A 12,817-nucleotide genomic window follows, 5' to 3' on the forward strand; every position below is an offset into this window, starting at 1 on the left:
AGAAGGAAGGAAAAAAGAAGGAAGAAAAAGAAAGGAAAGAAAAAGAAGGAAAAAAAAGAAGGAAAAAAAGAAGGGAGAAAAAGAAGGGAAAAAAGAAGGGAAAAAAGAAGGAAGAAAAAGAAGGAAAAAAAGAAGGAAAAAAAAGGAAGAAAAAGAAGGAAGAAAAAGAAGGAAAAAAAAGAAGGAAAAAACAAGGAAAAAAGAAGGGGGAAAAAGAGGGGAAAAAAGGAAGGAAGAAAAAGAAGGAAAAAGAAAGGAGGAAAAAAGAAGGGAAAAAAAAGAAGAAAAAAAGAAGGAGGAAAAAGAAGGGGGGAAAAAAGAAGGGAAAAAAAGGAGGAAAAAGAAGGAAAAAGAAGGAAAAAAGAAGGAAAAAAAGAAGGAAAAAAAAGAAGGGAAAAAGAAGGAAAAAAAGAAGGAAAGAAGGATAAAAATAAGGGAAAAAGAAGGAAGAAAAAGAAGGAAAAAGAAAGAGGGAAAAAAAGAAGGGAAAAAGAAGAAAAAAAGAAGGAGGAAAAAGAAGGGAAAAAAGGAGGGAAAAGAAGGGGAAAAAAGGAAGAAAAAGAAGGAAAAAAAGAAGGGATAAAAGAAAGAAAAAGAAGAAAAAAAAAAGAAGGAAAAATAAATAAGAATATGAAGGAAAAAAGAAAGAAGGGGAAAAAAGTTAGAAAAAAAGGAAGAAATAAAAGAAGGAAAAAAGAAGGAAAAAGAAGGAAAAAGAAGGAAAAAGAAGGAAAGGCAAAGCAGTGCCAGCCAGGAATGGCATGAAGGCTCCTCTCCCCACCCTGTCACTGCTCCAGTTAAAAGCAGAACATTTTAATCAACTACATTCAGGTGGTCCAAACAGGGAGAAATTTCAAAATCCTCTAGGGACAGCACTGAAAAAAAAAAAAAACCAAAAACCAATCATATCCAGCAGAACCAGCATCTTTAGGGATGCTTCTTCATGATGTCCAGGATTTCCCTGTACAGGACCTCGGTGGCATCGAGGCCCAGCACGAAATCCATGTGGTTCCAGTGGGGGATGAGCTTGTGGTGCACCAGGTTCTTGACCTGGGGCAGGAGGAGGGCGGTGTCCCGGGGGTCGGCCAGGCAGTCCCGGCCGGCATTCCAGATGGCCGTGGGCACCTCCATGTGCTGCACGTCGTAGAATGGAGCCCCGGTCTGAGGAGAGGGAAAGGGGATTCACAAGGGGCAGAGGGAAAAGGGGATTCAAAAGGGGCAGAGGGAAAAGGGAATTCACAAAGTGGAGAGGGAAAAGGGAATTCACAAGGAGAGGGAAAGGGGATTCAAAAGGGGCAGAGGGAAAAGGAGATTCAAAAGGGGCAGAGGGAAAAGGGGATTCACAAGGGGCAGAGGGAAAAGGGGATTCACAGGGAGATAAAAGGGGATTCAAAAGGGGCAGAGGGGAAAGGGAATTCACAGAGAGGAGAAGGAAAAGGGGATTCAAAAGGGGCAGAGGGAAAAGGGGTTTCACAGAGAGAGAAAAGGGGATTCACAAGGGGCAGAGGGAAAAGGGATTCACAGAGAGGGAAAAGGGGATTCACAAAGAGCAGGTGGAAAAGGAGATTCAAAAGGGGCAGAGGGAAAAGGGGAGTCACAAGGAGGAGAGGGAAAAGGGGATTCAAAAGGGGCAGAGGGAAAAGGGGATTTAAAAGGGGCAGAGGGAAAAGGGAATTCACAAAGTGGAGAGGGAAAAGGGGATTCACAAGGAGAGGGAAAGGGGATTCAAAAGGAGCAGAGGGAAAAGGGGATTCACAAGGGGCAGAGGGAAAGGGGATTCACAGAGAGGGGAAAGGGGATTCACAAAGTGGAGATGGAAAAGGAGATTCAAAAGGGGCAGAGGGAAAAGGGGATTCAAAAGGGGCAGAGGGAAAAGGGGAGTCACAAAGTGGAGATGGAAAAGGGGCTTCACAAGGGGCAGAGGGAAAAGGAGATTCACAGAGAGGAGAGGGAAAAGGGGATTCACAGAGAGGAGAGGGAAAAGGGGATTCAAAAGGGGCAGAGGGAAAAGGGGATTCACAAGGAGCAGATGGAAAAGGGAATTCACAAGGTGGAGAGGGAAAAGGGGATTCACAAAGTGGAGAGGGAAAAGGGGATTCAAAAGGGGCAGAGGGAAAAGGGGATTGACAAAGTGGAGAGGGAAAAGGGGATTCACAAAGTGGAGAGGGAAAAGGGGTTTCAAAAGTGGCAGAGGGAAAAGGGAATTCACAAAGTGGAGAGGGAAAGGGGGTTTCAAAAAGGGCTGAGGGAAAAGGGAATTCACAAAGAGCAGGTGGAAAAGGGGATTCACAAGGAGGAGAGGAGAGAAAAGGGGCTTCAAAAAGTGGAAATGGAAAGGGGGCTTCTTAAAGAGCAGGTGGAATTCCCAAGGAAAAGATGGAAAAGGGGCTTCCCAAAGTGGAGAGGGAAAAGGGGATTCACACAGAGGAGAGAGAAAAGGGGATTCAAAAGGAGCAGAGGGAAAAGGGGCTTCACAAAGTGGAGATGGAAAAGGGGTTTCAAAAAGGGCAGAGGGAAAAGGGAATTCACAAAGTGGAGAGGGAAAATGGGATTCACAAGGAGGAGAGGAGAGAAAAGGGGCTTCAAAAAGTGTAGATGGAAAGGGGGCTTCTTAAAGAGCAGGTGGAAAAGGGAATTCCCAAGGAAAAGATGGAAAAGGGGCTTCCCAAAGTGGAGAGGGGAAAAAGGGCTTCACAAAAGATGGAAAAGGGGCTTGATAAACAGGAGAGGGAAAAGGGGCTTCACAAAGTGGAGATGGTAAAGGGGCTTAGGAAAGAGCAGACAGAAAAGGGGCTTCACAAGGAGGAGAGGGAAAAGGGGTTGCAAAAGGAGGGGATGGAGAAGGGGCTTCACAAAGATGAGAGGGGGAAAAGGGGCTCCACAAAAAGGAGAGGGAAAAGGGGCTTCAAAAAGTGGAGAGGGAAAAGGGGTTTCACAAGGAGAAGATGGATGGAAGATGAAAGAGTGGCTACACAAGGAGGAGAGGGAAAAGGGGCTTCACAAAGAGCAGATGGAAAAGTGGCTTCACAAGGAAAAGATGGAGAAGGGGCTTCACAAGGAGGAGAGGGATGGAAAGGGGGCTTCAGAAAGAGGAGATGGAAAAGGGGCTTCACCAAGTGGAGATGGAAAAGAGGTTTCATAAAGAGAAAAGGGAGAAGGGGCTTCAGAAAGTGGAGATGGAAAAGGGGCTTCACGAGGAGAAGATAGATGGAGAAATGGCTTCATGAGGAGATGGAAAAGGGGCTTTGCAAAGAGGAGATGTTGCTAGACTGCATCAAACTGTGCACTGTTGCTACTCTTTGGGAATGGGGGGAAATGAAAACTGGAACTCCTTCCTTCTAGAAAGGAGAGAGGAACTTCAGTAGAGATGCAGCATAGTCTTACATGCTACTATTTAGCCAGTTAATTTAATTAATCAACTGATTTAGTTAATTTAATTAAAATTAATTAGAGAATTCGTTCTGCCAGGCTAGAAATTCTAGTTCTGATCCTACAGATGGTTTGGATAAGGAGGCAGAACTTTGGCTGCCCTGATTTAGTGCTGTTGGATCTCCCTGACCTCCACACGTCCCTCCCAGCCAGCCCTGCTGGGCTTTGTGGTGACACTTCACCAGCACTTCCTTCAGTGACAGCAGTGAGGTGTCTGGAAGCAAGTTTCTGAAATGAAAACGTTTCTGGAGAGTTTGTTTCAGCTCCACACCCAGGAGGTGATTTGTCAGCAGCATCTCTCGTTACCTGCAGTGGAATTAATCCAGTTAAGAAGCACGCTGCTTTCTGAATGATTCATTTTGTTTAAGGAAGAAAGAAGCTTTTTTTTTTTTTTTCCCCCTGTATTTCAGAGAAGAAATTTTTCCTAATATTCAGCCTGGTGTAACTTGAGACCATTTCCCCTTATCCTATGGAAAGTGGAGAGAGTTTAAAGTGTTTTACTCCCTCTAAAAGGTATTTGCAAAATAGAGTTGAGAATGGAAAATACTGTTGTTCCAAGCAGAGATCCTGAGTTCCAGTTGGAGAAGGGAGGGATACATTAAGGGAAGAGAACAGGGACAGGGAAGCACTGGAAGCACCTCACCTGTCTGTAGTGAAGGCTGTTGTACATGTGCCCCCCATCAAAAGCTCTCAGTGCCCCACCGTGGACTCCCTGCAGCAAAGTCAGACATGCTGAGTGAAATCACAGCTCTCTGGGGGTGCACTCAACCCTCAAAAGTTAATTTTCACCACTGGACTGGCAGTGTCTCACAGGTCTGGCCCAGCACGAGTGATTATTGCTGTGATTTTGGACAAAAGAGCAAATGGATTATGCTTCTAATGTTTATGGGTAACACCAGGATGGGAAGAAATGAAAACAGTCTGGAAAATGAGTTTAGAATGCTAAATATCCCTCTTGGGCTGGAGAGTTGGCCTGGAATGGCACAATCAAAGATAGAAGGAGCCTCTGGACATCTCTTGTCTAACTGGAACAGGACTGCCAGCACTACAAGGTCAAGGTGGCTCCATCCCTCCACTGGGCAGCAGCACTTCAGAAAATGGGGTGTGTGTTCTTCCTACAAACCCCACAAAGTCCTTCTGGGCTCCCTGAGCAGGAATTCCACACCGGGAAGAAGCTGTGCCCTGAGCACAGCCTGTGGCACGCACCCCAGAGAAGGTAAACAGGCAATCTACCAAAAAATGCAAATTTTTAGCGTGGGGAAGAGAAAAGGAGCTCAGCAGAACACAGCTGCAGCGTCAAAGGGCTCTGGTGGTGACTGCTCTCATGCCCACGAGGGGAAGAAGGAGAAACTTGGGCTGCAGGGCTGGAGCTGGTTTGAAATAAGAGCCCTGGAATGTGCCTGCAGGGCCCTCAGCTCCACGTGTTCCTCCTGACAGATCCACTCCTCCGGGGCTGCTCGGCTCCAAAATCCGGTTTTACCGAGGGGTGGGAACACAACCCACCAAAGAGCTGGCCAAGGTGTGTCCTGCAGCAGGCAGCACAGCAGGCTGCCCACGAGGGACCAGGGACGCTCTGTGGGGCAGGGGAGGGAGGCTGGGGAGGTGTACCTGCAGCCAGTGGATGATGTTCTGGACCGAGGAGCCCGCCGGGGTGTGTCCCATGTACACGTCGAATCGGCTCTGCAGGGACACGAGCACAGCTGGCACTGCACAGCAGCACTCACCTGGCCCTGCAGAGCTGGGCATGGCCAAGGCTTTGGCCTTCAGAAGGACCCCCTGCAGATCCATCCCCACCTACCATGTTTGTGTTCTTCCAGTTGAACCCGAAAATGGTGGCCAGGATGTGCTTGCAGACCTTGGAGCAGATGCAGAACCTGGAGAGGACCACCTCCCCCAGGGCAGTGTGTGGGAGGAACTCCCTGGTGCCAAACAGCTCCTGGAAAATCCCAAATCTGCTCACCCAAGAGGAAGTCTGGTCATGCTTTTCCCCAAAGCACTACTTTACAAGTACAATTTTATCCCCCATTAAGGCTGCCCAGAGTGAAGCCTCCCTGGCACCCTGTTAAATGCTCCTTGTTTCTTATGGGCATGATCTCTTACACTCATTAATACTCTTGTGTTAAATGCTAGGGCTCAATTCACAGCCTCTGCATCAGTCTTATGCACCAGAATAATTCTGCCAGAACATTTTAGGGAGTGAATTCAGGAGAGGACTGAAAGGTTCTGCAGTGAGATGTGTTTTCCTTCACAATAAAACAGAGTGCAGAGCTCCCCTCTCTGTAAATGACTTGAAATACTCCACAGATCATTTCACAAATGAAAAACAGTTTGGCTGTGCAGAACGTAGTGCAGACCAACCTTAAGCCCAGAGTCAGAAAAGACTGAGAGTTTTCTAAATGGGCTCTGAGAAAATATCACCGTGGTCACAGGTGAAAGAGCAAAGAACACCTTGATCTTCCGAGCCAGCTCAGGCATAGTGGAAAAGGCTATAAAACCTGGGGGGGAAAAAAGTAGGAAAAAAAAAAAAGGTTTAGTCTTTTAAGGTGCTCATGCACATAGTTTAATTTCAGTGAGTGATTTTACAAATCTGAGAGGGGATGCAGGCTTCTGGTGCTGCCATCAGCAGGACCCACTCACCTATGGTGGTGCCTTGGGAATGGCCAATGTAATAGAGCTGTTTCTGCCCTGTTTTCTGCTCAATAAAGCTGATCATGGCTGGCAGGTCGTACTTAGCCATCTCATCGAAGCTGCAGAAGGAAGAGGAGCCATCCTGCTGAGAGGGGGCAGCACCTGCACCTGCACAGCCACAAAACCAGCAGGGAGGGCAGGGCCCACAAACTTCTTCATCCCACTGAGTTTTCACTCAAAATAAGTTGGATGAGCTTCACTCCAGCCTGGTTCACTCATCCCCCAGCTGGGGCAGCGTGACCCTGACAGAATCCAGCAGTTTCTGAGACCCTCAAAGCCATTTACCTGAAAGCCCAGAACTCATCCTGTGTGGTGGTCAGGACCTGGTGTCTCCTGGACCAGGTGTTCCCTCTGCTGTTCCCTATCCAGACATCGTAGCCAGCATCTGCCAGGATGAAGCCCAGGCTGCTGTTGGCCAAGTTGGTGAGCCATGTGCTGCCTTCTGCCAGGAGACCATGCTGCAGAAGTGCCACGGGTCTCACACCTGCAAGACAGGCAGCCTGGTGACTCTCCTCATTTTTGATGCTGTTTGAGGCCTTTTGAAACTGTTTGTGAAGTGTTATCCCCATGGCAGCCAAAATCCGTGGAGGTTTGCATTGGTGTTCCTCTAGATTTCATTTAAAAATGCACCATTATCTTGGACTTTATCCCCAGAATCTCTGGGGGTGTTGGCAGAACTTGGGCTGCCCAGGGAGCTCTGTAGGCAAGCGTGGAGGAGCCTGGGGATGTGAGAGGAAAAATGCAATTTTCATGGCTCTAACCCCTCCTCAAGAACAAGAGCACCAAACCAGTCTGGTGATCCATCAGCAGGCAGCAGGAGCACATTTTGGGAGCCAGGCTCTGGAGAGAGCCCAAGGTGTGCCACCAGGGATTGCAGCCTGCCACTGAGTGCTCAGGGCTCCATGAGGGGTGAGGAAACACCCCTGGCAAGGGATCAGCCTTCCTGACAGATTCTGATCCATCAACACTGATGCTACAGATGCCAAGCCACAGGGAGCACTGAAAACCCTCTTGCACAAACCCCTGGCAGCCCAGTGAATGCTCAAGGTGTGTGTGTGTGTCCTGTGTGGCATCAGTTTTACCTTGGCACCCAGAATTTCCTCTGCCATGAGGAATCCTGTTCAGCTGGAGGATGTAGCCATCTTCTGTCACCACGTCATACTCCTCGCTGGGGTACCCCCAGAAGGAGACCATTTCACTCTGCAGCAAGAAGAAAGCAGCAAGGTAGGAAAAAATCATAGAGAAGGGCTCCATGAAATCAAGCCTGGAATCAGTGGCTGGCCTGATCCAAGCCTGCATTTTGCAAGTTCCCCTATAAAAGGAATCCTGGTGTGAGCAGTTCATTAACATGACATGCTAGGAAAAAAACCAAATTGCACCTGTAAAAGCTGTTTTAACACTGTTAGATAGTTTTCATTTTTCTATCTCTCACAAACAACTTTTCCTGCACACACACACTGAGAGTTTGAGTGACCAATCAATGCAGAATAACAACTTGTTAATTACCAATAAAGTAATTGGCAAGAAAGCTCCTGACCAATTGGAAGTCTGTAAAACTGTATAAAAAGGAGTTATATGAATAAAGAAGGGCCTTTTATCCACCACGGAGAAAATGGATTTATTCCCATAAATAATAATGTTTTCAAGGAAACCCCTGAATGTGATATTTCACTGCAATTATTTCATGGTGGCTGTTTCCTGGACACTTCCCACCTCCTCTCCAGTGCCATCATACTTACAATGTTCATCATTGCCTCTGGGTTCTTGGGAAATTGGGAATTCAAGAAGCATTCCCCAGATGCCATCCCGTGGAGCACGGACAGCAGAGCTAGAGCCAGCCACATCCTCGCCGTGCCTGGAACAACACACCCACAGAGCCAGTGCCAGGGAGGGCAGGGCAGGGAGAGGGGAGGGCAGGGAAACACCCCAGCTGGGGCTCAGCCTCTGCCTGGTGGCCTGGATGGCCACTTAAAGGCATTAATGGACGTGGGGTGGCTGAGGGAGCACATCTGGCAGGGATATTTCCAGGGAGGTGGGGCAGACTTTCAGGAATTCCTGTAAGAGGGGAAGCACCAACCCTTGTGGTGCTGTGCAGACCACTGGGAACTGCGAGAGGTTAAAATCACAGAATTATTTGGGCTCATTCCAGCCCCCTGAGGTTGCTCAGGCGTCCCTGAACCATTCCAACACACAGAGGATGTGGGATGTTTTCTGTCCTGTCAGTGACCATGCGGTGTCCCTGCTCCAGTCTCCCTCCCAGGAAAGGGACAGCTCTGTCCCACCACCCTGCTGCTTGCATCACCTGCTGGCACCACTGCCCAAACCTCCCCAGGAGGGAGAGGGAGGGTGGATAAGATCCAGCGCTGCCTTCCCCCCTTAAATAGAAATAAAACCATGAGAAGAAAACCTCTAACTGCTTGCCTTTCTCCTTGAGCATGGTGTAAAAGGCAAGAACTGATTACATTTAATTCAGAGAAGGACATTTTGAAGATATGCAAAATGGGGAGAGATGTATCTTCCAGCAGATCTAGACATCCCCGAGTGCTACTGGGTTGAGCACAGCTTTAAAAACCCCTCTCAGTGTGCTGGAGACTGCAGCTGCCACAGGAGGTGGGGAACAGCAGGCTTTGCACACAGGGATGGGCAGGAGGCACCACAGACAGGCACTGGAAGGTCTGGCCAGGATTGCTCCTTCCAACAACCATAACATTGGACAAAACAAGAAAAACTGGGCTGGAGCAGCCTCTGGAACTGAGCCAGTAAATCAGATTTTGTTGCCCTGTTCTGAGGCAAGCGTGGGCTGGAGAAGTGCCGTGAGTGGTAAGTGCCACTCACAGGCAAGTTTAGGAGGCTTTTCCCTGTCCAGGGGACCTTTCCTGTCCTTTTCCCTGTCCACTCACCTGTCCAGCCTCTAGCCATGCTTTCCCCACACTCACCTGTCCAGAAGTGAAGGCAGCCAGCCCAGCTGAGAGGTGGCCCAGCTCCTGCAGGAGGTGACAGGGACCCTGCAGAGGATGGGCAGTGCAGGAAGAGATGCCCTGGAGGAGATGGAGATGTGGCAGTGCCAGAGGATGGGTTCTCAGCCCTGGCTGGTGCACGGAGCAGTGCTCTGGAGACAGCCCTATTTGAACTGGCTGCAGGGTGGGGTGGCAAGTGTAAACACCCTGGGATACAGGACATATACATCATTAGGTAACAGCCCAGTTTAGAAAGTGCAATTGCCCAGAATTTGTTTGTGGAGGCCAGTTAAATATTGTTTAGGCAGAGTCAAATGACTGTGGATGTCTTGGAGGTGATTTCCATTGATAAAGTGGCTTAATTGGTGTTGCTGAAGAAAGTTTCCAGATTCCCATTTCAGTGGTGGTTTAATTTATTTGTTACAAGAGACATAATTAGGTTATGGCAAGGGAAGATCAAAATCTAAAACAGATTTCTCGTTGCTGTGGTGTAGAAATGACGATGCTTCTTGTTACCCAAAGGTGCCACATGTGAGATGGAGATTAAATCCCAGGCAACAGGCTGAAAACATCTGTACTGGGTCAGGCTGGGATGGAGTTCCCTTTCCTCATAGCACCAGGATGGGACCCAGCCAAGTTGCCATAGCAACACTCCCTACCTTGTCTATCCCTCGACCCAGTTTTTCACTTTTGCTCTTCCAGTTCCCTCCACCTGCCCCACTTTGGGCTGGGGGATGGAGCTGTGCCAGCCCACCACAACATCCCTGCTCTTCACACCCTCTCAGGGAGGTATGAGGAGCACCTGAGTGCCTTGTCCTGCCAACAGGGAGAGTTGTCCCCCTCCATCCCCCGTGCCAGGGCTGAGGCTGCCTCCTGCCCTTCTTTCCTAGATTGTTTTGCTGTGGGAATCACGGTGAAAGGTCAGTAGGGAAAGGTGTCCTCTGTCTGTCAGCCTGGAACGGGCCTGAGAGGTGTCCAACTAGATTTGTCAGTTTGTCCCACTTCTATAAACACACTCTAGAGAAGGGGTTTGTAATTCAGAGGTTTGGAGGGGAAGGGTGACTTTGTTTTTGGGGTGCTGGAGCTGAGTAAGACACCTCTGGCTTTCACCTTCTGAGGAAACACAACATGGAAATCTGCACTCCAGGGAAAGGGCAGAGCAGCTCTGGCCACACTCATCTGGAGGCACTGGAAGGGGCAACACGAAGGCTGCACCCAAAAGAGTCCTGCAGCACTTGGAGAGCAGGACATGGCCACAGGTCTTAGGAGATGCTCCAGCCTCCCGAGGGACATGTGCAGCTCCTGCTGAAGCACCACCACTGCAGAGACTGAATGGGATTGATGCCTCAGGGTTTAGCTTCTGTATTTTTCACATTCTCTGCTGCTTTAAGTGTGCAGGTCTGAGCTTCACATTAGGGGATGGTGAGCTCTCTGCACAGAGCAGGGAGAAAAAACAATTCCTGCTCCAGCTGGGGACCAAGGACAAATGATCCAAATCTCAGGTCCAAGAGCATAAACAAGAGTGGAATAAAGAGAGATAAACAAGCAGGGTGGGACTGCATGACCTAAAGCTGGAATTGGACAATGAACCCCAAGGTGCAAATGGAGCAGAACTGATCAAAGTGAGAGACCCCATGACCAGGTGTCCATTTTGTGCCCATTTTGGTTCACCTTGGGTGCAGCCCTGGCTGGGCTCTTGTGCTGCCCAAGGTGGATCCATGGAGGCCTTTCAATAAATCCCTGCTTTAGTTCTGTCTGGTCTCTATTCCAGGTCAGCCTTCTCAAGGCATCAGGATCAAGGAGAGTCCCTTGAACTTCACTGCATGGCCAGACCCAGCAAACCCAGCTCCATCCACCTCCTGCTGCAGGGTCACTGACAGCTCCTCAGCCCCTTTGCAGGTCACCATCATCACATCTCTCTCACCAGGCATTCCAGAGGGGACATAGCACCCAGATGTCACCTCCCTTGGCAGGGCTGACACCAGCCAGGTGGCCCAGGCCGGGCTTCTCCATCCTTGCAGGGAGAGCACATTGTTGGCTGGTGCCCAGGGTGCTGCCTGCCACCCTTCCCAGGCCCTTTCCAGTAAGGCTGTTGTGCCACAGCTCCTAATCTGTGTCCCCATGCCCTGCCCTCAACCAGGGCCACCTGCCACCAGCACATGCTTGAGGTGGGTGTTTAGCCCAAGAGCAGGAACGTGTCACACATCCAAGGGTTCTCACCCAGCTCCTGCAGCCCTCTCTTGCACCACTCCTGCTTTCCTTGCTGGCAGTCCCCACGTGCTCATCAGGTGAGCACGGAGCTTTTTCCATTGCAGTGGGAACTTCAGCACTGCCCATCATGCTCAAGTAGAATCATCAAGTTTTCTGTGAAGTTACTGCCAGGGATTCTGTCCTGATTCTTGGTGTTGCCCTTTTTTAGTGTAATAATGTCTTAATGCTGTTCTGCATCTAGTAGGTGCCAGAAAGCATTCAAAGGAGATGATGGGGAAGGGTCTGGGGGGGGTCACACAGTCCTCAGCAGAACCTGGAGGGAGGGATCCACAGCAGGCAGGGAACAGGACAAGGTGCCAGCTCTGCAGGAGGTGCTGAGGAGGGGACACAACCTCCTGAGGCTTCTTCTGGGGGCAACACTGCAGAGAAGAGAAAACCTCCCACAAATGGGAATCCACAGCTGTGACCTCTCACTGGCTGGATGCTCAGTTATACAGTCACTTTTATTTCATTTTTCTTCTAAAAAGTGCCAGACTGAGCACATGCCTCCTCTGTGGTCACCTGGGGAGGGGAGACAGGGGCTCCCACCTCTCTCCAGGAAGAGCCTATTAAGCAACACTGTTGCCCTGATTTTTAAAGATTTTTAAAGCCTTCTGATGTTTACATTTTTGTAATGAACTTTCTTACACACTTTATGTAAATAACTTATTGTTTTGAATTCTTTTATGGAAGAGAAAAAATTTAATAAACTGTTGGTTTGTCCAGTGTCATTGGAGAGGTGGCAACTGTCACCCTCCAACCCACTGTCACTTTTAGAAATCTACAAATGTTAGAGTCAGAAGTTAAAAAGTCTCTTTTACCTTTGTGAAAAATGCATATTTTATGGTTGGTTTTTCAAAAATATTAAAATTAATATTGTATGTGTTGTGTTAGAAAGTGATGCTGTATTAATTCTCTTAAGTAGGGTGTTAAATATAGTTTTAGGTTATAACAAAATGTTAAAATAGAAACGATGCTATGGAAGATTCTTTTTTAAAGAAAGGACTTGCAGTGAGATAGCAGCCACAGGACACCCAAATCTTTCAAAGAAAGAGAATTTATTGCTCCATTATCAGAAGAAATGAACTTCTTCCTGCCTTGAAGGTGCTGTCAGGATTCAGAGGAAGAAGCTGGCACTGCCCAGACAGAATCCTGGGTTTGAATGGAATTGATGCATCATGGATGAGGTGTATGAATATGCAACAGGCTGTGGCTTTTAAGGGTTAATCCTCTGTTAACGTGGGGCCTTTTTCGGGCTTATTTTGCCCAGAAAAGGTACCCGGACTGTCCCTAACTCTTTGTTTCTATTGTCTCATATTGTCCTAATTCGAATTGTCCAAATCATTATTACTTTAATGATATTGCTATGTTTATAACCATTTTATTACTATGAAATTTAAAAAATTTTAAACACAACCGATTGGCGTTTTTCACGCCTCGAAAAGAGCAGCGTGTCCGCTGTGTGGTGTTATTCCGTGTCCTGTAGCGACACG

General features: G+C 48.4%; 1 protein-coding gene across 1 annotated transcript; it reads right to left on the minus strand.

The window, feature by feature from the left end:
- Positions 1-797: 797 nt before the first annotated feature.
- On the minus strand, positions 798-9,224 carry LOC132329716 (lipase member K-like). The gene is made up of 10 exons (XM_059851062.1): positions 9,054-9,224; positions 7,857-7,972; positions 7,200-7,317; positions 6,403-6,601; positions 6,067-6,176; positions 5,788-5,924; positions 5,228-5,365; positions 5,038-5,109; positions 4,073-4,141; positions 798-1,161 (listed from the first exon to the last, which is right to left on the minus strand). Exons 2-10 carry the CDS (start codon positions 7,959-7,961, stop codon positions 928-930), a joined length of 1,182 nt encoding a protein of 393 aa, XP_059707045.1. The 5' UTR covers positions 7,962-7,972; positions 9,054-9,224; the 3' UTR covers positions 798-927.
- Positions 9,225-12,817: the final 3,593 nt, after the last annotated feature.

Source organism: Haemorhous mexicanus, chromosome 7 (genome assembly GCF_027477595.1).
Source record: "Haemorhous mexicanus isolate bHaeMex1 chromosome 7, bHaeMex1.pri, whole genome shotgun sequence".
Classification (NCBI taxonomy): Eukaryota; Metazoa; Chordata; class Aves; order Passeriformes; family Fringillidae; genus Haemorhous; species Haemorhous mexicanus.

Bases quoted from the DNA above. Each gene is read 5' to 3' on its own strand.
- LOC132329716 (XM_059851062.1), bottom strand. From the start codon at position 7,961: ATGTGGCTGGCTCTAGCTCTGCTGTCCGTGCTCCACGGGATGGCATCT. The intron at 7,318-7,856 runs GTAAGTATGATG...TTCTTGCTGCAG, and splicing joins CAGAGGCAATGATGAACATT to AGTGAAATGGTCTCCTTCTG. The intron at 6,177-6,402 runs GTAAATGGCTTT...TTCCTTCTGCAG, and splicing joins GATGAGTTCTGGGCTTTCAG to CTTCGATGAGATGGCTAAGT.